This window comes from Zeus faber (genome assembly GCF_960531495.2).
Source record: "Zeus faber genome assembly, chromosome: 22".
Lineage (NCBI taxonomy): Eukaryota > Metazoa > Chordata > Actinopteri > Zeiformes > Zeidae > Zeus > Zeus faber.
This window is the reverse complement of record NC_137209.1, coordinates 8,411,046-8,438,211: the sequence shown is the minus strand read 5'-3', so window position 1 is coordinate 8,438,211 and position 27,166 is coordinate 8,411,046. Positions and strand designations below refer to the sequence as shown.

Below are 27,166 nucleotides of genomic sequence, written 5' to 3'. Positions count from 1 at the left end.
GTGCAGCGCGGGCAGCCATGTTTGTTGCTGGTCGTTCTTCCGGCGCCACTGGGTAATTTTTTTTTTTTTCATCTTCTCGACCGCCCCCTCTGGTTCCAGCGAGTGCTGCAGCGGCTGAACGTCCAACTATGGTCCTCGGGCCGGTTCTGTTCGTTTAATTGTAATGGAAATACTTTTTTTTGAAGAAGAAGAGAGAACTGGAAATGTGTTTTCTATACATAGGGTGGTTTTGTAAATTGATGTGAAATATGTTCATTTTCATTTCGAGTTGGATCGTATATTGTGCGCAGTTAAAATGTTTGTCTTTTAAAAAGCTTCACCCCTTAAAAGTGTTCATTTCCATTGTGAAGGTTGTTTTTAAAAAAATAATCCCCAGCATTTCCTTTTTTTTTTTTTTTTTTTTTAAATATTTTACGTTCAGTGTCCAATTTCAAAAGCATATGCTTATGTTTATGTGTATCTAGATTGCAGGGTTCCCGTGGGGTGTTTTCCCCATTTACTAAAGATGGTCATGTTTATTATTACACTTACGATTAAAAATGAGCTATTCGTTCAGCTCTCTCCCATCTCACCCCAAAAAGGGAGCTTAAATTCCATTGGGTATACCTCATAAACGGTTTCTCTCCATTTATTAATTTCTGGCGTTTGTAGGCTAAGACATTTTTTAGTCATTCGCTTTAGGGCACACATTTTAAGTATTCTAAATATATATACAGTGTGTGTGTGTGTGTGTATATAATGTGTGTATGTATATATATATATATATATGTGTGTGTGTGTGTGTGTGTGTGTGTGTATATCTAGATGCCTCACTGGATGGGGCTACAGGTGGAGTTTCAAGGATCGGGTTTACTGGATTTAAATGACACTCAAATATGGATTCCATCATGTTAAAGGGGACCTATTATGCTCCTTTTTACCCTAGTCAATGCTGAAAATACCACTCAGATTATGCGTTCTGGCCATAACATGCCTCTATTACCCTCTGTTCCAAAGTTGCCCCCGGTCGTGTGAGCCAATGGGGTTTGAGCTTTACCCCGCATTCCGTTGTATTTCTCTGCAAACTCTCACTAAGTTCACCCAATCAGTACACTAAAATCTGTTTCCGAGCAAACTTGAGGCGAGAAACAAGCAATCCAGCCGCTGAATCTACACTCCTGTTCGCTCCACACGGCCTCATTTAAAAGTTTGTTCCAACTTTCGGGGCCGACACGGCACCGTCGATTTTTTTGTTTCATGTAAACCTCGGAAAATAAAAAACGAATCTACAGTAAAAACACGTTATTTTTATTGGTTTTGTTTGCAGAAACGCACAGCAGATTGTGCACCGCAGCCTACAGTCTATCTACCGCATACCTAAAAAAAATGTTTTAGAAAGAAACACAGAATTATTTATTTAATACAGACATTTCCATCCTCTGCAGTTTCTTCGCAGACAGTCGGTATTCATTCCTCTTTTTAAAAGATTTGTTTGTTGAGTTACTCCGATGGAGGGCGGTTCTAATTAGGATGAGGCCCTTTGTGATGTCCATCAGGGCGGCAAAGCTGGAACGACTTGTTTTAGAAAATGTTCTCTGACATAAACAGCTCACGAAAAGACTGAGTTTAATTTGACAGTGTGTGTGTTAGTAGACCCATCAGAGACCAAAAAGTATGTGTACAAGCAGTGAAAAAGTGAGTTGCGCATCATAGGTCCCCTGATCCCGGAATGCGCTCAAAACCGGAGAGGGCCGCACACTATTCACATCAAATGTATGTCCACGGTTTCACCAGCAACTGGTTGGAATAGTTTTATAATATTTATGATGCACAGTGTTATAAAAAAAGGAATCTCCTGCAGGCATCTCCTGCAGTTTGATCCATTATTATAAACGTTTTGAATGGTACGGTGGCGGCTTCAGGGCCCTCGGCACAGAGACACAGGCGATGGGGTTGAGAAAACACAGTTTATTGTAGAGAGAGGGCTAGTTGGAACAAGCCCCGGAGCAGATGGACATGTGTCACGACAGGGCTCCTCTCTCCTGAGTGAGTGTGGGGATGGGGGTTTTACCTGTTGCCCGTTAGACCAACCAACGAGCAACAGGTATGCAGCCACACTGAACCCGGGCGCCCAATTACCTAGACCCAGGACAGGTGTGGCTGCTCACACTAAACCATCCCCACACCACAGGTACATTTTATATACAGCGTTGAACGCGTTATGACGGGAAGAGTAGCGCACAACGTGGAGAGGGAGGTAAAGTCACCAGCAGGGAGCTTTAGGGCTGCAATGCTTTTTTCGAACAATGTGTATTCAGTTGTTTCAGTTCTGAAGAGTGAATTTGCATGTTTACCTACCAAATAGGCGTGAATCATCCCAAACAAGAACAGGATCTTGAGCCATGGTGCCTGTGTGGAAAGTAAAGAAACATTCACAGAGTGCGTGAAGTTTCCAGTAAAGGTCTTGTAATGGACCCCCGCTTCTGTTGACTCATCAGAAAATAAAATAACAGAATAAATGTGGAGGATTTAGCTCATTAGTGGCCCCCCTAATGTGGTGTAAAGACAAAAGCAGACAATTATTATCATTGTAGAGGGGTGTTCAGCCCATAACAATAACATACCAAACTACATACTGTAAGTTAATGTGAGATTCAGAAATCAGATCAAAAACCATGTTTCCAAGTTATAGTAGGCCTTCGTTAAATTCGCATGTTTTCAACTTTAATGATCCCATGATGTGAAGGTTGCAAAAGTTATTAAATTATTCCGATTTATAAAAAAAACGACATGTTCATAAATATCAACATTTATGTGAAAACGAATATGCTTATATATATATTAGGCTCACACAATTCATAGTTGATCCTCATTGTTTCTGCTTAATAGTTGTCAAAATGCCTACTGTATGTCTATTTATTTTTTCAAATTATTTTGTTTTCCTAAGCCACCCTTTGTTTGCATTCGTTCATGGATTAGACTGCATCATTTGCGCTCAAGGTCATATCGTTGTGGCTCAAACGCATAACTAGGTTATCCATATTCCTTTTCTTAATAGTTGCTAAAATTGCTGCCTTTATTAACATTTTCACGTTATCTTTCATCTGCCATGGTCTGTTGTCTTCCTCAGCCACAGTAGCTTCGGGGACAGCCCATTGTTTCGACTGTTCATTGTTCCGAAACCCCATTAGTCCAAAATGTTCGGGTTGAGAGATGGTTAAAGGGGACATATTACGCTCCTTTTCCAAGTTGTTACAAGTTAATGAGGTCCTGAACACACGTTTTTGAAGTATTTCTGCTGAAGATACCACTCAGGTTATGCATTCTAGCCATTCTTGCATGCTTCTATTTCAGGCTATTTCTTAGAGATGGTTAAGTTTAGGTATAAGGTTGGAGATGGTTAGGGTTACATGAGAGGGTGCCTTCCATGTCCAATGGGCCATTTTTCGGACCACTGGGGTTTCGGAATAATGGGCCGTTGGAACAATTGCATGGCACCGTCGTGTAGGAGTGGCCTGTTTTGGAGGAGGCGTGGGTTGGACTCTCTGCAGCTGCTTTTCTTCCTTTGTCGCTACTATGATAATGTGCGTGGTTTGGAGGAGTGGTTTGTACGTTATAAAACCAATCATTGAACAGCAGCTGACGCCATTAATCCCTCCCTCCTGAGCGCCATGCACCCCCCGTTCAGCACGGTAACTACCCTTTTTACCCGCCCAATCAAATTATAATATTTATAATATGTAATTATAAAATAAATTGCCCAATTCCAATCTGGCAACACCGGCGGCGGTTGAATCACTGACACCCTGCCACACAATTTTTTAGACTACAAACAGAACTAGACTGACACAGGACAGAAAACAACCCAAAAACATTTCCATTCATTTGTTTAAAGTAAGGATTTTTAATATGTTTTATGTTTATAAAATACAGACAATACTGCCGCAATAATCATACAAAAAAAGATTTTTATAGAAAAAAATAACAAAAAAAATGAAATGGCCCATACAATTTGTAGATTATATGACTTTATTTACAAATGGCAAGGGCCTCAACTTAACATTTTTATTTATTGAGAAAAAACAAACTTCATCCTATTGACTGTATAAACTTTGGCTTGTATTTCGCCTCATAAGTGATTAGTAACAGGGTGAATACAGGTTTTGTGTGGTCAAACATTTGAATGTACAGTGGGGCAAAAAAGTATTTATTAATTGTGCAAGTGAAAATTACAGGCCTCTCTCATCTTTTTAAGTGGGAGAACTTGCACGATTGGTGGCTGACTAAATACTTTTTTGCCCCACTGTATAAGACGTGCTAGGGCAAGTGGAGGGATTAGCAATAATTCACCATGATATATACTACCCAAAATACCACTAATGAAAACATCAAGAGGAAACACTAATAACATTTTTACAAATGCTAAAAAATTGAACAATAATGGGGAGCGAGATACTGTGATATAAAACAAGTGTGGCGAAAACCAGTAGGAAGAGTTTGGTTTGACATTTGCCTGGTCAGTTTCCTGAAGAGGGCATTATTACAAAAAAAAAAAAAAAAAAAGTTGGCATCCATATCAGAAAAATGTTATTTATTAATTTATTTATTTTAAGTCCAGAGGCATACTCTGGATTCCAACTCTGGTGCAAGGTTACAGACAGGCGGAGGGAAAAAAACATTTTGGGCCTTCTTGCAGATGTGGAGGGTTTGGTCAAAATTTCCCCGCAGCAGGAAGCGGCGAACGCCGGGGCCACACCCCATGTCCTCTGGTGTAACCCCATTGACAGTCAAGTTAAACACAAAGGAGAGGGCGTGCGTGCGTGCGTGCGTGTGTGTTCCACAGTGACAGGAAACATTTGCAAAGTTTCACGCTTTTTGTTATCCAAGCGTCTCCAGTGTTTCCAAAGCTGTTTTTTTGGGGGGGAAACTTTATCGTACGTTTGTTTGACTTTTAACTTGTTCTGGCAGGTTTCTACTAACCCCCACTCACCCCCCACCCCACGACTTCCCCTTTTTCCCTTTCCTGGTCGCACCCTGACTCACTTTCTTTCTCCACATTGTCTACTTGAATCCTACTCTCTCCCTGCATTGATACAGGTCTTACTGGTCTACTATAATGAATGCGTAGTGCCATTTCAGGGCCCTGGCGAGTGCACACATCTCTCGAGGGGAGTGTTCTGGTGATGGACCCGTCTCCATGGCGACCCCGGCCACAGACCCGGGAAGCTCCACAGGACGACATTTATATCCCGCGAAAGCCGCTAGATGCTCATGAAAAGTGCTCCGGGACACGGTTAGAAAAGATCAGCGGTAGAAGAGAAAGCATATTGATAAGGACAGAAATACGCGTACATGAAGTCATGCCTGCCGTTGTATTTTGGTATATAGTTCATCTATAAAGCCTCCATGCTGATAAAACCATAAAACAAACAGCTTTTCGAAATTCAAATGCCATGGTGGTTTAGCATATGTAGTTCGTCACGATCATCTAAGAATAAGTTGTAATGATTATAAATGAATTTATCAAGACATATGCGCATATTTATGTCGAAGTGCAAAGTCACCGCTTTGCGCAAATCACAGCTTTTAAGTCTAAAAAGGAAATTCTGCCGATGACGTCGCATGCGTCACACATAAAACGACAAACGGATAAGAACAAACCGGAGAGTCCTTCAATCATATGTTCGCATGGAGCGTCGGGTTCCACACGCAAAAAAAAAATGTTATCAACGTTAAAAGTCCGATGTCTCCACGTCCACTATCTATAAATCTTTTTATATAAGTGAATCGGGGGTGTTTGAGATGTTTGGCGGCACTTTTGAAACATCATGTAAATAGTTGTAAACACCCATTGATGGATCATGATAATGTACAGACATTCTATCCCAGACTCAGTTCATCCGATGGCCACTAGGGGGGAGGTCTGCCTGGCGGATACGATAACGCACTCGATGTGAAGCGCGCTTTAAGGCACTGGCGAGGCAGTGATAAGGAACTGCTTCTGAGATAACAGGCAGAAGCCAGGGGGCACAAACCCCAATCAGCCATCCCATATGTATTAATCAAGTCCAATAAGCACAGATAACCGAGCTAGAAGCATCATAATACATGTTGTATTAGAACACACACTGGCACATACACAGCACTCTATATTGCTTCAATGTAAGCACTATGAAAAAAGGAGTGGGACATTTTGGCATCTGGAGGAAGGAAGGGCTTCGCAACGAGGAACGGAAAAAAAGGAGAGTATACGGAGCGGAGGGAAGAACAAGCAACGGTCTGCGGAGGGAGTCACGTTTCCTCCTCTTCTCTGTTAGGAGAAGACGGTGCTGCGCTGGTTCGCCTCCCCCACCTTCTCAAAGAACATGAAGTCCTGGAGAGGGAACGCAGAATAGAACGTAAAAAACAAAACAAAAAAAACAAAAAACGTGTCTACACTCCGCGCTGACAACTTTTTTTGGGGGAAAAAATAAATAAATTAAAAAAAGGACGATACATACGATAAGGAAGCAGGCGCCCATGAGCACCGCCTTCATTTTGACGTCCATGTCCAGCGGGAACTGGATGCCAAAGTTGTCCGTGTCGGTGAAGACCTCCTTGAGGAGGCCGCTCCACTGCTTGCTAATGCGGCCGATGGGGCTGCCGCCGTCGTTCCCCTTCAGCTGCGGAGGAATCGGCACGAGATCTTAAAGAGAAAAAGACGCGCGACCGCCTGTCGTCGCCCCGCGGAGTCATGCTACTTCCGCATAAATGACAAGGGAACGGAGAAGACGGCGCCTTCTGCGGCTTACTTTCAAAAAAGTAAAGACGCCTTGATACGCGTCTCGAGATCTCAAAGCTGCGGTTCAGCAGAGGGGGTTTAATCTAAATCTAAAATAATCCTACTTTGATAAACCCAGAATTCAAAAATGACTTCAGGAGGCGTCGCTTACTGTAAGATGAATTAGCTCTAGACTAGGAAGTGCTAGACTAAGTTCATTAAGGACGAGTCAGCTCGTCTTTTTTTGCCTTCTTTTAAATCCTGTTTGATTTTATTTGTATGACATGTTTTTATTTTCAATTGTTTATGTGAAGCACATCGAGTCTGCCTCCTGTATGAAATGTGCTATATAAATAAAGTTGCCTTGTCTATAACCGGCCTCCTGTCAGACAATCCATTTAACTCTGTTGTCAAACTCGACCTGGTGGCCAGGTTTAATCCACCTTCACTTAGACCTGGACTAGCTCTAATCTTTCTTCTGGAAATCTGATTTTTTTATTTTTATTTATTTTTTTATTTTTTTATTTTTAAATTAAAACCAACACCAGGGCGAGTCTGAGACTATTATTTTTTAATGACTATAAAACTATTTTCAATGACTGACAAACCCCCCCCGGCCCCCGGGTGGAGCTGGGATCCTGGGGGGTAACAAACATCTTTTCACCACCACATCAGCATTTTTGTTCAATAGCTTTTTATATACAGAACCGTCTACGGAGCCCAACCTGTCAGACTGCTTAGCTCTTGGACTGCAGTTGGATAACTCCTCGACATTCCTTACAGTGGAAACGCACGGCGGCTACCAAAGGAATTTAATTGTCCCCCAGCATTCCCGAAGGCGGCGCCCGGCACTGACCTCGAAGTTGACGTCCCCGCAGCAGTTACAGGCGAAGCAGGGCCCCTCCAGCTTCATCACCGTCTCCTTGTTGGCCCCCTGGATGGAGAAGCGAGGGACGAACGGGTGCCAGTCCTGCTTCACGTAGCCCACCGTGGTGCCAGGCGGCGCTTGGACCTCCATCTTTTTTTTTTTTTTTCGCCGACACACAAGCGAGCATGTATGTTACACAACCGCACGGCGCAAAAAAATAGAAAGCAATGACACGGAATAAAATGTTTTCCTAGCACAGAGACTGTAAATAGGAATTTGGCCGGACGTCACATGGAATTCCGAGTGATAATCGAGTCAAGAGCGCTGCAGCCGCTCGCATTGCCAAAGTAATTTGTCTCACATGGCGCCATTCCTGAAGATAAACAGAGGAATGGAACGGCGGAGGGGCCCATGCTCCGGCAGATAGGGCTGAACTTTACCCAGCAGGCCAGCGATGTGGTTGAATAGAGGGAAGCAGAGACTGATGGAGACAGAGGTCAAGAGCCGAGGAACTGGCCGAACCCGCTGTGTCAATGGTACCAAGCGCTCCTTCCCACACATCCATCCACCCATCACAACCAGTTGCTAATTTGTAAAAAATATTAGGGGTGGGGTCTGGTGCGGACAGCATTCCTTGGCCACAGGTTTTACTTTGATCAAACAATATTGATAAACCAGCGAAGAAACAGAATTACAGGGTGAAACGCAAACCCTGAGAGGCTTCCATTTGTCTCCTGGCCGAGGAATCCTTTCATTTTTGTCTATTATTTCGGATGCATTCCCTGAATTTTCACCCGGACAGAACTCCAGTGTTTTCGTATCTTATTTTATTTACTTATTTATCTCATTTATTTACTCATTTAATCATAAGGATCTAATTAAGCAAGCGGCTAAGATAAGGCATACAGGATTCAACGCCGACCAACACATTTTTCATCTTCTAATTGAGATTCGGGAAATCTGTTTCCCCGCCGTTGTTATTTTTTGTGCACAATTTCCACCAATAATTCAATCGCTGCCAAACAACCAAACAACAAGAAACTGATAGTTATCCAAAGCAAAACTATGTCAACATTTGTCTTCGTCCGACACCGTGAAACCAAACAAAGCATTAACTGAAACGTGATACAAACTGGGATCCACCACTTCTAATTGGAGAAAACAGCTGGACAAACATTCACACACGCAGCAGCCTTTCCATTGTTTAAGATTAATTGTTAAGAGTGCCAAAGCTTAGAATCAATGCTTGTCCAGGAAATATTTCCAACCTGACTCCATTTACTCAGCCGAGAAGGGAAAGTTGAGTTATGCTTCAATCTGTTAAATGTATTTAGTGCTGTGTTCAAGGAAAACTTTGCAATTTCCTAAACCTAAACCTTATCTTTTTTCCGACCGTTTTGAGTCAACCCGAGTGATTGGCGTCAGAATATTTTTAATGTGTCCAGTATTGGGAGTAAAATATTCCGATACCAATTGCTCAAGTTGACTCCCTATGATCAAAAAAAAAAAAGGAGGTTAAAAAACGATACCGGAGTTTTCTATTAATCCATGAACCATAAGTACATTATCCATCTCCAGAGACTGTTAGGGTAATAAGGTTGGATATTAACAAAGGTGAAGTTATCCTTGGACTCTGGCCACTTGGCTTCATGCCAGGTTCGGCACTATTGAATGGATAAGGTGTTGCTCATGGAACATTTTATCAATACATGATGGGGCAATTCAGATTCATAATGGGTGTGGCTGACACTCATAAACAATGGCACACACACACACACACACACACACACACACACACACACACACACACACACACACACACACACACACACACACACACACACACACACACACACACACACACACACACACACACACACACACACACACACACACCTACACACACCTCTTGCAGGCAGCAGGGGCACCAGCAGGACACGCAGCGGCAGGGCCGGATGAGCCGGATCACCTCCCGGTCCGTGTTGTCCTTGATCTTCATGTCGAAGCTCCGCAGCGAGCCGCAGCAGTTCCTGGTGCAGCAGTCGTTCTTCTCCTTGGCCTTGTAGATCTTCTGGCCCAGGCTGTTCTTGATCTCATACTGGTTGTTGGTCTCAAATCCAATAAATGCTGGGAAGAACACGACAGCAGCAGGGTTAGATAAGCACGTCAGTCCAGACAAGAGGCGAGGAGGAACTTTTTCCTGATTTTAAAGTGGCAATCTGCAAGATCGGCTGTATTCTGTGGGTTGCACAGGGTTAGGACCCAGAATTTTGAGAGAGAGAGAGAGAGCGAGAGAGATTACTCCTTTGAAAGGGAGTTAATGTGATAAGGGAAAGAGGATGAAGGCTTAAAAGTTGGGAAATGGGGGTCGAAATAGTATCAGAGTTAGGGTTTGGCTTTACCTTCTAGAAGCTCCACTTTCTGGTGGATCAGGATCTGGTCAACCTGAAACACGTGTCAAAACAGCTTAATATCACGACGATTCTTCATATCTAGATCTCACAGCCCCTGGCACGCTCTGCAGCCCTACCTGCGTGAGGTACTCCAGCCCGGGCGGGACACCGACGGGAACTACCGCTGGAGCTGGAGCCGGGGATACAGTGTTTAAATGGCCCCCTTGGCCCGGAGCTGGGCCCTGGCCCACGGGCCCCGGCTGGTACATGACTGGTTGGCCTGGGGCAGGCTGCGGCTGGTAGCCGATGTTGAAGCCCATCTGCGGTGGAGCCTGGGAGTTGTCGCCGTACCCCCCGTGGGGGTTAGGGTACGGGGCCACGGAGTAGCCTCCAGGCTGCGACATGGGGTACATGCCTGGTGCCTGGTTTGGGGAGCTTGGGTAACCTAGCAGGACCAACACAGGGTTTGGCTGTTTACTCATTAACATTATCAAAACACCGTTTATCCTTCAGAATGCAAAATCTTTAACTTGCCCACACAAAATTGAGCCAACATATATTTTTTGGCTTAAATCTTTTGCCTCTAGTAGGTCTATATATTTTGCTCCTATTTTTTTTGCTTCATATATCCAGTAGCCTACAGGGGCTTCAGAGGGGAGTAGTCAGATCCCTTCACTTTCCGCACACTTTGTTTTGTCGATGTGTTTTTAAATGGATCAAATTGCCGTTCTTTGTCCATCAATCTACACCCAATAACCTATAATGACAAAATGAATACACATTTAGAATATTTTGCTAATTTATTAAGAATCAAAAACAGAAATCTCTCATTTACTTAAGTATTCAGACCCTTAATTCAGTACTTCGTAGAAGCTCCTCCGGCAGCAATTACAGCTTCCAGTCTTCTTGGGTTGGTCTCTACAAGCTTTGCACACCTGGATTTGGGAAGTTTTTCCCATTCTTCCTGGCGGATCCTCTCGAGTTCTGTCAGATTGGCTGGGAAGCATCTGTGAACTGCCGTCTTCGGGACACTCTCCACAGATGTTCCATGGGGTTCAAGTCTGGGCTTTGGCAGGGCCACTCGGACACTTGTCCCGAAGCCACTCCAGCGTTGGCTTGGCTGTATGCGTCGGGTCACTGTCGCGCTGAAAGGTGAACCATCCCCAGTCTGGGGTCGCGTGCGCTCTGGTGCAGGTTTTCCTCAAGGACCTCTCTGTGTTTGACTGTATTCATCCTCCCCTTAATTCTGACCAGTCTCCCCGTCCCTGCGAAGCGCCCCCATAGCATGATGTTGCCACCACCACCACCACCACTGCTGTAGGGATGCACCTGGGATAAGCCAGGTGATGAGCAGTGGATGAGGTGTTCTGCCCAAAGAGTTCATTTTATGTCCAGACCAGAGAATCTTTTTCCTCATGATCTCAGGGCTCCAAGCGGGCTGTCATTATGCTTTTAAGAGTGGCTTCTGTCGAGCCACTCTACCATAAAAGGCCTGATTGATGGAGTGCTGCCGAGATGGTCGTCCTTCCGAAAGCTCTCTTTAGAGTGACCTTGGGGTTCTTGCTCATCTCCCTGACCGAGGCTCTTCTTGCCCGGTTACTCAGTTTGGCCAGACGGCCAACGGTAGGAAGAGTCCTGGTGGTTCCAAACTTCTTCCATTTCACAGTGATTGAGGCCACGGTGCACCTGGGAACACCTAAAGCTTTCCAAACAGGTTTTCTACCCTTGGCCTGATCTTTGCCTCGCCGCAGTTTTATCACGGATGTCTACAGAGAGTTCCTTAGACTGCATGGTTTGCTTTTTGTCCTGACATGCAGTTGTCACAGAATTGTGGGATATTATATACACAGGTGTGTGCGACATTATATACACAGCTGCGTGGGACATTAAATACACAGGTGCGTGCCATTCTAAACTATGTCCAGTCAATTCTATTTGCCACAGGTCAGGACCATTAAAGCAAACAGGACGCAGCTGACAACAATCTGGAGCACCACAAGCAAGGGATCTGAATACTTATGTAAATGAGAGATTTCAGTTTTCGCTTTTTAATACATTTGCAAAAAATAGTTATTCATATTTATATATTATTTATTATTAGATTTATTGAAAATCTTGAATATTACATGTGGACACCTAAGCATTATAAAGGGAGTAGAATGTAGAAGGTAGAATAACAAACGCACATTATTGTTTACATCATTAACTTTCAGGGCTGCCCCAAAAGAGTCGACCAAAATTAGCCGACGAGAAGAGTCCTCGTCGACCAAGCTTTTAATTGGCCAATTAGTCGCTGTGCCTCGTCAAAATTAACCTTAAAACCCTTATGGCTGGACTCGTGTATGAAACGCGAGATGGCTTTTAATCTGAAACAAATTTGAACAAAAATAAATGTTTAGTCTCCTTGCTGGTGGTTCCAACACATTCAGAATACAATAACAGGTAAGATGGTCATTAAGAGACAGCTTGCTTCATGCGTGCGCACCGCATGAAGTTAACTAGTTTTAAGGTCTGAAAAAAGATTGTGTATATTATAAAAAATATTGCGTATTATATAAAAGCCATTTGAAATCAGGAATCACATTCTTCCACAACCAAATCGTATTTTAAATCCCCGACGGCAGCTGTGCGCCTAAGCTCCAGGGGGGCTGGGGACTGGTAAAGTCTCCGGGGAAGCAGCGAGGTCGGGGCGCTGTAAAGGTGGCGGCTTTACAGCGGGGATCCGCGGAGCTGGGAAATTTGCCCGACAACGGGTCCCTAATGAGGGGATTTATCTATAATATAGCAGAGTGTTAACAATGTTAGTTAGAACATTCTCTCTCGGCCCTGGAACTCAAACTATTTTCTGAAAACCCAAGAACAAATATTTCACTAATGAAATTGATATTGCAAACGTGCAACGATTAGTCGACTAACGGTTTGAACCGACAACTAATAGTCGACTAGGAAAATCTTTGGTCGGAGGCAGCCCTAACATACATAAAATAAAAACTGAAATGTTAACATTAACAATGAGGAAGGCATTTGCTATTCTAATATCATTTATAATGGCTTCAGAATTCACAAAATATCACATTAGCTTCATAAAATAATTTACATTTACATTAAGTCATTTAGCAGACGCTTTTATCCAAAGCGACTTACAATTATTCAAACACCGACGGACGCAGCCATCAGGAGCAATTAGGGGTTAAGTGTCTTGCTCAAGGACACTACAGCATGCTAGCAGGAGGAGCCTGGGATCCAACCAGCAAGCTTTAGATCACTAGACGACCAGCTCTGCCTCCTGAGCTACCATCCCCACCCCCCAATTACTGTGGTAACTACCAGTAGAACACATTTTGTTCATTTCAATTACTTTGGGAAAAGGATTTCATAATACTTTGCAATTGTGATGAGGAATTATGTACAACTCAGTTGCCATCGCTATTGTTCTTTGTGGGGGTTTTGAAAACAGACGCCGGGAAAATTCATATTGCAACAACAGTTTGTGTTGCTTTAACGTGAGATATTTCGAGTCGGCTCAATTCTCATAGTCTCACATTACGCAAGTCTCACATTTCCCTATATTACGTAAGAATTGTGTGATAAGCAAAGCAGAATGCACTGTCGTGTTGGACAGGAACAATACTGCACATTACAGAAGGGGGAAAATAGAAGTGTGTGTGTGTGTGTGTGTGTGTGTGTGTGTGTGTGTGTGTGTATGTGTGTGTGTGTGTGCGCGCGTGCGGCGTTCTCCCCTTGCCAAGAATATAACATCTCCTGCACTGTCTTTGCATGTTGGCAGTATCATTGTTTTGTTTTGTTTTTTCCTTTTATCCCCATTGTTTTGTTTGTTATTAATTATATTTTGGTCCACTTCTTGACTTCGCAGGATGTAAAACCTGAATTTCCAGAAAAGTAAACGGCCAAGCACCCCTCACCTAGTTGCTTATCTTGTCAAACACAGTGACAGATGTGCGCCAGGGAACAAAAAAAGATTTAAAGCCACTCCCTATTCCCCTCGTACAGGTGTCCATTAATATATTGGATGGATTCCAGAAGCTGTACATTGTTGTTTTGTTTTCTTCTTTTTTCTTCGCTATAGCATTAATTGAAGTTGGCAACTGAATATTGTTATATATTGATAACTTTAATTCAGATATTTGAGTCAAATTATATACTCTTCATTTGGAAATGTAATTTTTTTGTTTTTGTTTTTTTTTGGTCCACAAGTTAAAACGGCTAGAATAACATATTGTACATGTCCTTAACCAACACTACCTCCAACGAACCAACGATGGAAGAGGTCAATTATTTCTCCATTTGCTCAAGCTCAACTGTGACAGTCAAAATCAATGCATAATGTTCCCAGATGCACTTGAACCCGACCCTATTAGTTATTTACTCAACCTACCTTGTCGTAACACTGGACTTCGGTGCTAAAAATGAACATGAGTTACTTGGTCAATTGTTTGATATTTCACTAAAATATCTGATTGCATATTTAAAAAAATAAAATAAATAATAAAAAAAAATAAAAAAAAATAAAAAAAAGGAGCTGCACACAACTAAGATAGAGATGTTTCTATTCAACGAGCAGAGGCCGGTTGCTTAACAGATGAATGAGATCTGAGGACCCACGTCCCTGGAAGGATCCCACAGGACCATTTAGAATTAGTTTTAATTCGGCTTTCAGATGCTTTCAGATTTAAAATGATGGGAAAGTGTGGCAGAAATATAATGCCTGTTATTTCCGACTTAAACACAGCTTTCATTGCTATTTTGTTTTGTTTTTTGTTTTTTTTTGACATGCAGCTCCATCAGCTGATTGTCGAGGTGACCACGACAGGTGATGCGGAGATCAGTTTACAATGTTGTTATCGTTGTAAACAGAGTGTAAAACAAAAATTTTCCACTGGCGCACCTAGTTTGACCAAGGCAACACATAAATCCTTTAGCCGTGGTCGAACAAATACATAAATTTGACTCACTCTTTTTGGCCTCCAAACCATCGAGACTAAACACACCTTACATTTGTATTCAACTCTATTTTTAAAGCGTCGCTTCCGCAGTGAAGAACACTGGGAACACAATATGCGTAATGAGAAGAAACCAGGGGGGGCTCTGTGTTGCAAAACCAACTTTCCCGGTCGTGAATTGGAACTAAAAGCGCCATGGCACATGACCTGGAGGTTCAGAAGAATTTGCCAACATGAGGTACGACATGCTAATGTGCCTCAACTGACCAAAGCGGCTAGCAAGCGACAGTCCAACAATGGCCCCTAACATTCCCCTGATCTTATTTAGAAGACTTTGTGACAATTTAGTGATAGCAGAATGTGGCAAATTAGGCTTTATTGGGAGTTTCATGGTGGAAACCCAAGAAGCCAGGGGTGCTGAAACCAGGTTTGGAAACTTAATGGAAATAGAGGCTAGGGTTAGGAGGGTGAGGGGTTCGGGTTAGACCGGGATTACAATTATTTGCTATTATTTTTGAAGTTGATCTAGTGATCCTTGGGTGGTCTGGGATATCTTTTAGGAGTTTTTCGGAAATCTTTTTGAATGACTTTAAAGTTTTTATTTTGAGGTTGTGCCGTGGGGATGGTCTGGTTTGAGAAGCCACACTTGACATGGATCGAGGTGATAGGGATCAGAGTGGCTGCATATCTGTTGCTCGGTCTAACCAGCAGCAGGTAAAACCTCGATCCACACACTCACTCAAGATAGGAGCCCTGTCATGACATGGATGGGACGTGCTAACTCCACCTAGCCTCCTCTCTACAATGAACTGGTGTCTACAACCCATTGTCTTCTGTGTCTCTGTGCCAGAGGGCCCTGAAAACGCCACTTAGGTGGGTGTATGGTAGGCGACACTGCCACAGATGTATTTAAAAATGTTGTATTAATATGTATTGTGGGGGAGGGTAAAAATAAACGACTTTTAAAATCAAAATGACAAAAGTTTAGGTTTACGGCAAGGGTGAGGGTAAGGTGTGTTAAGTGGGTTAAATGATGTTTTGGGGGTTTAATGGAAGTAGTGTTCGGCGTAATTAGGCCAGATTTTCTAAATCGAGGTCTCGTGTGCTATTGACATCCGATAACAACGAAAGGAGAAGAACACACGGCACTTTTGTTTGTTTGTTTTGAACGGAAGTTAGGCGGATGGGAGTAGCTCTTCATAAATGTTAATGCTGCTTCACTTCTCTCTGCATTCCTATGTCTGACTCGGTGAACTCACCAGGAAAGACAGGTTTTGCGGAGCGGTGGGTTCTTGAAATTAGGGAAATCACGAGGTCACGATAAACGCAAATGGAATAAATAGTCGGGTAAGGCTGGAAGAATTGAAGGGAGCTTTGATTCGAGAGGTCCTGTACACATAATTTTGCCATATCCATTGTTTCCTTTAAATAACTTGATTTAAGGTGTCCCGCCTACATAATCACCCACATTTGACCTTTTTGTCCGATTAAGATACAATATGAGCGAATAAACGATCTTCACGGAGGGGGGGGGGGGGGGGGGGTACCTTGTCAGTAGTATGCGTTGCACGGTTATGACATCACAACACAACATGACATCATAACAAATAAAAACTATTACGTGAAATGAACACGATCAACCAGTACTGGTAAAACAGATTGCTATTTCAGGGGTGTCTGGTGTCGCGTCTGACGTTAAACATGTGCAGGGTTTACTTTTGTCACGGTTCTCTGAAGGATACACGCTTGACACAAGTTTGGCCACGCACGGTGCTGTTAACTGACTGACGAGCGTCATAAGAAAAGGCTGACGGAGTTGCCCTTCCACCCCTCCCGCCGTAACGCGAGCTACTCACCGGGACCTGACATCGTGGGAAGCGAGTGGGGGGGCTTCTGCAGAAGTGGGTCCAACTCTAGGGTCGCTGCGGGAACCTGGAGGAGCAACCGTGTCTTAGAGCGGTAGTCCGTGAGGTTCGTTTGTGAAAAAGGAATTCCACATTTCACCGTTTTGCCAGATGTTACAATCAATCAATCAATCAATGCACTGTATTTTGCGTTATGCGCATTGCCGGTGGAGGTGTTGTGGTTAGCAAACTGTTGATCTGGATGAACAATGACCAATATCAAGCCCTGATGAAGGTCAGTAGGGGGAGGAAGAAAAAAAAAAAAAAACAGCAGCCTTGCGTAATCCACCCATCTGAGGATGTCATGGATTACCACTTTAACACGAACCACAAATTCATCCTAACTTACATGCAGTACGTGTTAGGATGAGGGGAAAAGTCACAAAACATTACAAGAGTCCACAGGGGTCCATTTGCAATAAAAAAAAAAAATACAATAAAATAAAGTCTTTACTAGCTTGGTTGGGTTTCGTTCCACGGGGGAGTGGACGGAGAGAGGGTGTGGGTTAGACGAGGTAAGAGCTCGGGAGGATTCCACAACATTCCCAGTTCAAAAACAGGATTTCCCCTTTTCCATCGTCTGCTTTTAATCTCCATTAACGCAAAAAGATTAACAAAAAAATAAAAAATAAATAAAACTAGGACGCGCGTATCAACACAACGCGGAACACGAAGCCGGAGCCACGATTTCCACTGAGTTTTAATGACCGTTGCCGACGCCGGGACTCCGCTCCCCCGCCGCTCGAAGACGCGGGGAGGGGCGGGTGGATAAGACGTCTTACCTCTACGGTTCCCCTTGGCGCTCGGACAGGTGCTGGAGCCCGGCAGAGGTGGACCCTAGGGCGGTGGGGCTATGAAGGACACCGCCGTCTTCACCGGGAGCAACAAGCTTTCTTCGGGCATTCTCCGTTGGCCCCTCCCACTTGGCGCGCGGTCTCCCGTTGCCGCCCCCCCCCCCCCTCGACCGCAACCGGTCGGAGCCCGGGACACACGACACACGACACACGATATGGAACCGTACCGCTGAGTCGGAATAATCGCGCGGTCTTCTTGACTTCTCTCCGTCCGGTGCCCAACTTATAATCGCTTATGCTCTGATCGTCGTAAAAGAAGAAAAAACAACAACAACAACTATGTAATACTCCTGTCGACCGCTAGAGGGGAGTAATGTGTCACTAATGTATTGGGTTTTTACTGTTTTTTACCGTATGTACTATATATACAGTACATATACTATACAGTTCTGCTTATACGCTCTTGGTCTTTATCAATACATATATACAGAATGAGAGAATGTATATAAAGTATACTGCATATATAGTATATATACATATATGGAATTGAAATTTACAGTAGATGTGTATATATATAGAGAGAGAGAATGTACTGTAGGTATACTGCATATATATATATATATATATATATATTGCTTTTTTATGACGTCAGATATTTCTCCAGATAGAGGCCATGACACAGATGAAGCATTCATTCTCTACGTTCATTTGTTTTTTATTTAAATATCCGCCAAATGAGTCCAAAGTAGAATTTGCGCGACGACCAAAATCGTATAAAATAAAAACAATAGGTAGGATGGGGACGTCGTGGAGAATTGATATACGTTTTTTGTTTTTATTTTACATGTATTTTATATCAATTCAAATGGTGACACCCTGTCCAATTGTCTGAATGTGAGACTTCGCTCGTGGTTTTGTCATTGGTTCATTGCTGCCCGGTGCCAACAGAGTGTGTGTGTGTGTGTGTGTGTGTGCGTGTGTGTGCGTGCGTGTGTGTGTGTGTGTGTGCGTGCGTGCGTGTGCGTGCGTGTGTGTGTGTGTGTGTGTGTGTCTATATTTGGCACCTGCTGTAATGTCTGATACTTATATAGGCAGAGTGGGAGGGCGGAGTTTGGGCAGCAGTAAACAAACTCACACACACACACACACGCCCACACCCTCACTCTCTCCCTTTCTAATACACACACGTAAACTCACACAGACACTTAAAACACACACACACACACACACACACGCACACACGTACACACACGCACACGCACGCACACACACACACACACACACACCCTGAGGGCCCCGAGAGAGCAGACCCTGTGGATGAGTGCAATCAGCGCTGCTATCTACTGTGGCCCCCGAAAGGCTGATCTGTCAGCGCTGGGCCCAGCCTTCCCAAAATTAGAAACAATTATAACAGGGCGGGAAAGGAGGAAGAGTGAAAATGTGCCTGGGCGCCCGTGTGGTGGAAGGAGGGTCCCTCCTGTCCTCTATCTTTCCACCCATCCCTCCTTTCCTTTCCGATCATCCTTTTGTTTCGGGTCGTGTGGAGTGGGCTCCGTCTGTGGTCTGCGCGGGATAACAATCTGCTGCTGGGGAAAACAAGCTCCCCAAGCTGACCACACACAGACAGCACTTCATTCCTGTCCATCTGCGTACGTGCTGCGGTTACATCATTGGAACTTTTTTTTTTTAGATTTGATGAAGATCGATGAGAATTGATGATTTGCACTTCGAAGAATTGTCTTTCAATCATTTTGTGTCATTGATTATAGGCTTGACAGACAGACTGACAGACAGACAGACAGACAAACAGATAGATAGATAGATAGATAGATAGATAGATAGATTGATAGACAGACAGACGGACAGGCAGACAGACAGACAGGCAGACAGACAGGCAGGCAGACAGACAGACAGGCAGGCAGGCAGGCAGGCAGGCAGGCAGACAGATTGACAGACAGATTGACAGACAGATGGACTGTTGGACTGATAGACAGATAGATAGATAGATAGATAGATAGATAGATAGATAGACAGACAGACAGACAGGCAGACAGACAGACAGACAGACAGGCAGACAGACAGACAGGCAGGCAGGCAGGCAGGCAGACAGATTGACAGACAGATGGACTGTTGGACTGATAGACAGATAGATAGATAGATAGATAGATCGATAGCAATAAACCAAACAGAACAGTTAACTGTACCCAATAAAAAATAAAAAAGCCAACATGCCAATATACACTAACCCTAATGATAAAAAAACGATATTACCTCAAATAACATACAAGATATATATAAAAAATATAATAAAAATGAAAAAGGTCATGCCCAAAAATTAGATGCAGTTCCACTGTATATTGAAGGATTTAGACATAGAAAATAACTGTTGACACTGACATCACAATCAAATTCCAAATCCCTGCGGACACACACACACACACACACACACACACACACTCTTCCCTTATCATGTTGTCATCGGTCCTCATATCTCCTGGAGAGGAAGGTAGGGAAGGATGTGTGTTGTGCTTGTACGTGCACACCAAGGGTTCCCATTAACCCCTCTTCCTTGGTGATGGTGATATAGAGCCAGTGGAATTTAATTGGCGACACACACACACACACACACACACACACACACACCCCAAACAGGCCCTGACCCCAGACACACAATATAACCCCACCCCGGGTCCATGGCTACAAATACCCTTCCATGGCAGCCATGAGCAGAACCCAGACACTGGCACAAGCTCCCGCGCCGCTACTTCCACCCCAGAGAAAAGGTACAGAGGTGTTTTTTGGGTGGTAAAGTTTTATGAGAACTTTATTTTTTTTTAACAGTTGTTTATTCGTTTTTAATTCTCTTTTGATCATTAACAGGTTTATTTTTATTGTCTGTAGCTCATTGTTTCTTTTTTTCTTGTGCTTGTTTATTTTTTATTGTTTTTTGGTATATTGCCACATTTTTCTTGTTCTTGTTTATTTTAAGAATTTCTTTCTTGGTTGTTTATTTTCAGGTTTATTGTATGTCGACACTCCAATTTTTTTTGTAGATTAAGTTTATTGTGTATTGCCAATTTTTCCAAAGTTTAACATTTTTACACTTTTCATTTATTGCATATTGTCACTTATTGGTCATTCTAATTATCATTATTTAATAATTATAATGACCATCTGTCTTTACAGATGCTTGCCAGGTGTGTGATACCCATCTTGGTTATTTACCTGTCGCTGCAGCAGATGTCTGCCTTGGTCATACCAAATAGATTCAGAGAAAAAAGGGTAGGTTTTTTATATATATCGTTACACGCTCCAATGCTTAATTGCATTTCTTTGTGATTTTATGAGCCTTATTTTGGTTTATAGGTGAGTATGTACTGTAATATTTAAAAGCATATAAGAAGGGGGCTGTGAGGTTTTCCCTTTGATCCAGTCGTGTGTTTAGGAATTCAATGTTTTCTTTGGACCACGTCAATGTTTGTAGGAACACAACGTAACATATTTATGTTGTTGTTGTTCAGGATGTGAGCTGGCTCGACCAGGAGTTCTTCCAAAATCTGCCCGACGGCTCCAGGCCAGGGGATCTCTCTCTGGGGGACGCGGCTGACGTGGCCCAGGATCCAGGAGAAGAGCGTTCCCAGTTTGACGCCCTCCTCTCCCAGATGGAACACCCCTCCAGCTTCCGGCCCAAAATCCACAGCCATCGTAGAAACAACAAGAAATGGTGAGGACAACGGCCACAGCGGGATTTGACCTAACGCTGGGAAAAGGTTGCACTGAAGCTAAGATAATTTAAGGTTATTTAGGACTAGATATTGATCTCTGATGTAAGGGCTGTAATACACTACATAAATCGACTTATTTTTCTGTACATTCGGCTACATTTAAAATTACAACGTGGCTTATGTTCAACGTATTATGAAAATTGATGCTAGGATTTACTTTGAAACCTAAACTTGCTATTTGCTCATCCGGGCTTTAACCCTTTCCTGGTCTGTAGGAGAAAGGTGGCACCAATGGACGCCATTGGCAGCTCTCTAATGTCCAGCCACAGGAACAGGAAGGTAAAGACATTGAGAGATGGATGAATAAATAATGGATAATGAAATAGGTGTTTATACACATGTGCTTGTTCCAGGATGAACCTCACGGCTATTGGGAAGACGACAGTGGTTAAGGGCACCATGAAGCACAGATTTCCTTGGAAAATCAGCTTCAACACCTGAAGTCCTGCATAATTAACTTGCTACTGTACATGCATATATCTGGTAATGAAACATGATATAATCCATTTGAAGTTATCAATATTTATTCCTATTTGACTGCCACACTCCCCATGTGTGGTACATGTTGACTAGCACCCTCTAGTGGTGGAAAGTGAATAACAAATACTTCATTGAGTACCCATAAAGAAATAAAAAAGTATTTAAATGCAGTGTTTGTGGGTTATTATTATTTTTTTTTACATTGTTGTAACTTCATCAAGTGATAAGCCAATACAATTAAAATCTTTTCCCCAAAAACTTTTAATTCATCAAGCTACAATTAAAGAAAACAATATCAGAATGCAGAAAATATAGTATTTGCTTGGCTATTTTCTCTCTTCACTTTAACATATGTACAGTCGTCAAAGAACAGGATATGTACATAGATTTAAAGAAGTGGTGGAAAGGGGGTGCAAATTCTACTGGGGACTAATAAAGACTCTCCCACGGGCAAAATGAAAAGCAAAATGGTAAAACCAATAAAATAAAGGAAAAACAAAAAGAAATATGACACCACGACTGGTGTGGCCTCAACTTCCGTTTCTGTACATTACTGTATGACTTTGTTCTCGTTGTGAGACAATCAAATCCAGGTCCGTTCTTATTTTGGATAAACTCATCTGCTTTCCAGACAGTTGAGGGAAAAAAAAAAAAAAAAAATGACAGAAAAAAAAAAAAAATATATATATATATATATATATATTTTACAACCATTCATGCACAAGTCTCAAAGCCACCTCTACACGGTACAAGGGCCTACCTTTCATCTTACAACAGTGAAATATTCCACCCAAAAAAAATAAAAATAAAAAATAAAACAACGTTCCAATATCAAAAACAAAATATGGAAAGAACAAAACTCAACAGGTTGAAAGTTCTAATTAAAAGGTGGTATATGGTAAACGTACACAACCGACAAGCCAGACATAAACATTAAGCGCTGATTTGTGAATAAAGGTAGCCGCTACACACTATTTGAGATTACATAAGTCGTAGCAAACCAGATCCCCCATCAGCCACTGCGCCTCTTAAAAAGTGCACTGTCGACCTGCACGCAACCCGGGAGTTGAGGAATTTTCTATTCAATTTGTGTGCATTTCAGAAGTCTGATTTAAATCGGGCGCCTCTCGGAACACGAAGATTGAGATTGATTCTGCAAATGTTTGAGAACCATGGGAGTAGGCTGCGCGAGGTCTTCAAAACTCAAAAGCTGCAAAATGAGAGCAAATTTTAATACGCCGCCCGACCTCGAACTAATCGACATTTCCGAAGAGAAAATAAAAACAAAAAAAAAAAAAAAACATGAAAAAAACGGGAGTATGCCACTCCTCCGATGAGTGATACATTGTCGCCATGTAATGGTTGCTTCGTTACAGGTAGCAGGAACAACTCGTTCGATTGTGGACGTGTAGACGCTCACCGCCGTCGGAATCGAACCATCGACCCACGTGTTTAAAAGTAATTTCTCTCCACTGTCATTGTGACTTTCTTTATCTTTTATCTTTCGTGGTGGGGGTGGGGACAAGAACAAACCAAAAAAAAAAAAAAAAAAAAAAAAAGTTTGATAAATAAGAACGGCTGTGATTGTCTGAAGAAAACCTGTGACGGCCGTCCCGGAGGAGAGGCTGTTTTGAAGACGACAGGGACCATGGGATTCGGGGGGAGAGAGGGGCGAGCGACCGCCCGGGTCCGGTCCGGCTCCCTAAGTGTCTTTCTTGCTCCCTAATCGCCGCAAGTCCCTGCACTTGTGGCAGTAGAAGATGTCCGGGACGTTGGACTTCTTGATCTTGGCGCAGGACAGGTGCACCCATATGCTGCACTGGTTGCACTCGATCATCGGCCTCCCCGCAAACGGCTTCCCGCAGTAGCAGGTGATCAAGTCCCACGAATCGTCGCCTGCGCGGGACAAAGGGAAGGGGAAGGGTTACTTTCCTGCAGGCGCTCGGCACCGCCTATCTGAAGGGTGGTGCAGGTAACCGATTACGGTACTGGTTACGTGCATCATAACCACTGCCTTAACCAATTACGTGCATCATAATCAGTTAAGGCATTGGTTACATTACATTACACGCATCGTAGCTAGTAAAGGTACTGGTTACGTGCATCATAACAACGACCTTAACCGATTGCACCCCAACCAGTTATGGTATTGGTTACGTGCATCGTAGCCAGTAAAGGTACTGGTTACGTGCATTGTAACCACTACATTAACTGATTACGTGTATCGTAACCAGTTATGGTATTGGTTACGTGCATCGTAGCCAGTAAAGGTACTGGTTACGTGCATTGTAACCACTACATTAACAGATTACGTGTATCGTAACCAGTTATGGTATTGGTTACGTGCATCGTAGCCAGTAAAGGTACTGGTAACGTGCATTGTAACCACTACCATAACCGATTACGTGCATCGTAACCAGTTAAGGTATTGGTTACGTGCATCATAGCCAGTAAAGGTACTGGTTACATGCATCACCCTTGAAGAACTGACAGCGCTCCAACAGATACACAGATTCAGATTGTGCTTTGAGACCCGGGCGGAGCGGCGTACCTGACTCCACCATGATGTCTTCGTCGGCGATCCAGGTCTCGCCCTCGCTCGAGCTCATCTCCGCCTCCCGGTTGGACTCGTCCGCCTGCGCCTTCCCCGCCTCCTGCGCGCCCGGGCTCGGGGGCCCGTGCGCCGCCACCGCCGGCTCCTCCGCCCCCCCGGGGGGCCGCGCCACCGCCGGCGGCCCGCGCCCCGCCTCCGAGTCCGTCTCGCTCTGGGTCGCCGAGCTTTTGAGCTTCTTCGGCGCTTTGGGCTGCGTGGGGTTTTTGCTGCGTTTGATGCGCGACCTCTTCTCGCCCTCGCTGCTCCCGCTGTCCGCCACCGTCGAGCCCAGCGACAACTTCTTCAGCTTTTTGTCCTTCTTGCGCTCGGCCTTGTGGCCGGCCTGGCTCTCGTACAGAGAGTCTTTGAGGCGCATCTTGTCCAGCAGGGTGCTGTCCGGGTGCAGGCGCCGGATGTTCTTGCCCTTATTGGCGCGGGCCTTGCGGACAAACGTGTGGATGGTGTGGATGTCGGAGCTCCCGTCTCCCCACGCGGCCGCCATGGAGCCTCCGCCGCCGCCGCCGCCGCTGTCCGCCGAGAGCCCGGAGCTGTGGGCGGAGCTGGATGACGTCGGAGACCATGAGCTCTCCTGCGGGACAAAGAACCCATCAACGACAAGCGAGCACGCGTCCGCGGCGGCTTTCTGCCGAGAGTGCCAGCCAAACAAAACGGACCCCGCGGCGACTCACCTCCTTTGGACTGGGGATATAACCAGCATACGCCAGAACAAAGTTGCAGAACTTGTTGAAGTCCTCGACCGTCCTCTTTCTTTTCTCCGGAGGCTGTGGCACGGGAAAAACAAAAACACAACCGTTGAGAGAGTCGTTTGAGGAATTCGGGGAAAAAAAACGCAACGTCTCGGGGATGGGGGGGGGAAGGAAGGGGAGAGCTGGTTAAAACACACTCACCAGAGTCTCGGTCTTGCACGCCAATAACGAATCTGTAAAAAAGATGGAGAAGAGACAATGAGGGACGGGTCCATTCCTAGAGGCAGGGCAGTGGTCTAGCTGCATACAGTGCTAACGACGAGTCGGTTCGGCCAACGACAGTAAATCAAGTGAATAAAGCGACGCTGAGCTCAACGGGAGCCGAAAAGAATGTTAAGCGACGCTCCACCGACACTGTACGTCTGCACAATATTATTCGAGCCGTGTTGCGTCCACCCTGATACGCACAGCATATGTACAGATTGTATATGTTAAATGCAAACTTCCAGAATTCCCCGTTTCGGACAGCGTGTGAATCTCCGGCGCAGAGGTGTGTTGTGTAATGCCGTTTTTTTTGTTGTTGTTTTTGTAGCTAATCTATCCATCATTGTGGCTCGGCGCTAACGTTAGCAGAAGCTAACCCAAGCTAATCCAGCACGTTATGGCTGAATGCTAACGGGCTAGCGCGACAGAATCAGCGGTTAGAAAGCGTGATCGGCCGGCGGGTCGTTTAACGCGTTTCGACCCCTACTTCTGCGGCGACGACCGCCAAGACACGTAGTTTGGCGGGGGCACGGATGTGTGTGGCGTCGACAGAAAGAGCAGAAATCCGACCGAACTCCCCCCCCCCCTCCGTGAGCGGAGTGCCGCCATGCTATTGTTGGCATTCGGTTTGATAACAACCACTTTGCGTCGTTTGGGGGAAGCACCGTTACATTACAGTCTGTTGACATTTTGAGTGATGTTAACAACGGAAATGTTCATGTTCGGTTGGCGAGCTTTTGTAAAAATCCGCGGTGGTGGCGCCTTTAGCTTCCCAGCTAGCACACCGACTTGGCGCTGCTTAACACGGTCAACGCTACTTAAGTTTGATTCGTTTGTGTTTTTTTGTTTAATTTCGGTGGAGTTATTAAGAAACCACGAGGAATGAGGTCGAGTTGCCGCGGGATAAACACGAAAAAAAAAATGTTAACGTCAATATAATCGGACTTTTTTTTTTTTGGACCGCGCCGCCGCCGCCGCGGAGCGAGGGCGCTCCGAAGCCGCCTCTCTCTCTCGGCTTCGCGATCCACGCAGAGCCGACCACAAACCCCCCCGCCCCCGAATCCGAGGGGGTCGGCGGACAACGCGACGGTGCACCGGCCGTACCTTGGTGCTCGGACATTATTCCGAGCATCGTCGCCCCAGCAAGGCCTCGCTGCGCTGCTCCCCCCGGCGTGGCTGCACCTTACGGAGCAACTTCGCTGGAGATGGATCCGATCGTACGTCTCGGTGTCCTCCCTCCCTCCCCACCCCCCCCAAAAAAATCAAAAACAAGACCCCGGTGAGAATAATCCCCGGTCCTTATGGAAGAACCAGCCCCGCTGCGATCCGATCCACAGCGGCTCCGTCTCCGACGCCGGGCGCAGTCTAGCGACGTGAATCGGGTCCGTGACACAAGTTAACCGGAGCTCATTTTCCCCTGCGTCGTTGCATTCGCGCCGATCTCCCCCGTGAAAGCGGAGCGCGGGTCGGCGTGTGGGAGCACCAGCCTCGGGGAAGGCGCGGTTACATGGTGCGGATCCAAACGCAAGACGCGCCGTGCTCAACTTTCGGCGATCCGGGCTCGACTAAAAATACTATTTCGCACTGTGCTGCCTTTGCACAGCCTCTTGTGGCTGCCAGCGCGCGGGGCACTCCGGGCATTGTAGTTTACTCTACACGCGTTTCCCTCGATCCCGTG

At 44.7% G+C, this 27,166-nt stretch overlaps 3 protein-coding genes across 3 annotated transcripts; 1 reads left to right on the top strand and 2 right to left on the bottom strand.

Moving 5' to 3' along the window:
- Positions 1–6,070: 6,070 nt before the first annotated feature.
- LOC307246875 (phospholipid scramblase 2-like) lies at positions 6,071–17,780 on the bottom strand. The gene is made up of 8 exons (XM_080022912.1): positions 17,648–17,780; positions 16,818–16,893; positions 10,138–10,445; positions 10,010–10,052; positions 9,514–9,734; positions 7,596–7,757; positions 6,480–6,641; positions 6,071–6,352 (listed from the first exon to the last, which is right to left on the bottom strand). Exons 2-8 carry the CDS (start codon positions 16,828–16,830, stop codon positions 6,293–6,295), a joined length of 969 nt encoding a protein of 322 aa, XP_079879038.1. The 5' UTR covers positions 16,831–16,893; positions 17,648–17,780; the 3' UTR covers positions 6,071–6,292.
- Positions 17,781–20,415: 2,635 nt separating this feature from the next.
- On the top strand, positions 20,416–21,982 carry LOC307247507 (uncharacterized protein). Its single transcript, XM_080023665.1, has 5 exons — positions 20,416–20,442; positions 20,846–20,941; positions 21,181–21,383; positions 21,660–21,723; positions 21,798–21,982. Exons 2-5 carry the CDS (start codon positions 20,846–20,848, stop codon positions 21,834–21,836), a joined length of 402 nt encoding a protein of 133 aa, XP_079879791.1. The 5' UTR covers positions 20,416–20,442; the 3' UTR covers positions 21,837–21,982.
- Positions 21,983–22,173: 191 nt separating this feature from the next.
- Positions 22,174–26,683, bottom strand: phf23b (PHD finger protein 23b). Its single transcript, XM_080023678.1, has 5 exons — positions 26,593–26,683; positions 25,426–25,457; positions 25,207–25,299; positions 24,476–25,106; positions 22,174–23,820 (listed from the first exon to the last, which is right to left on the bottom strand). The coding sequence occupies exons 1-5, from the start codon at positions 26,618–26,620 to the stop codon at positions 23,627–23,629; spliced, it is 978 nt and encodes a 325-aa protein (XP_079879804.1). The 5' UTR covers positions 26,621–26,683; the 3' UTR covers positions 22,174–23,626.
- Positions 26,684–27,166: the final 483 nt, after the last annotated feature.

What these genes read in the sequence shown, in the direction of transcription:
- LOC307246875 (XM_080022912.1), bottom strand. An exon ending in GCCCCTGCTGCCTGCAAGAG is followed by an intron (nt 7,758 to 9,513) that starts GTGTGTGTAGGT and finishes AAAAAAAAAAAG; the next exon opens with ATGGAGGTCCAAGCGCCGCC. An exon ending in GCGGGGACGTCAACTTCGAG is followed by an intron (nt 6,642 to 7,595) that starts GTCAGTGCCGGG and finishes ATTCCTCCGCAG; the next exon opens with CTGAAGGGGAACGACGGCGG.
- LOC307247507 (XM_080023665.1), top strand. Translation starts at nt 20,846, where the DNA reads ATGCTTGCCAGGTGTGTGATACCCATCTTGGTTATTTACCTGTCGCTG. An exon ending in ATAGATTCAGAGAAAAAAGG is followed by an intron (nt 20,942 to 21,180) that starts GTAGGTTTTTTA and finishes GTTGTTGTTCAG; the next exon opens with GATGTGAGCTGGCTCGACCA. An exon ending in CCAGCCACAGGAACAGGAAG is followed by an intron (nt 21,724 to 21,797) that starts GTAAAGACATTG and finishes TGCTTGTTCCAG; the next exon opens with GATGAACCTCACGGCTATTG.
- phf23b (XM_080023678.1), bottom strand. Translation starts at nt 26,620, where the DNA reads ATGCTCGGAATAATGTCCGAGCACCAAG. An exon ending in ATATCCCCAGTCCAAAGGAG is followed by an intron (nt 25,107 to 25,206) that starts GTGAGTCGCCGC and finishes TTTGTCCCGCAG; the next exon opens with GAGAGCTCATGGTCTCCGAC. An exon ending in AGACATCATGGTGGAGTCAG is followed by an intron (nt 23,821 to 24,475) that starts GTACGCCGCTCC and finishes TGTCCCGCGCAG; the next exon opens with GCGACGATTCGTGGGACTTG.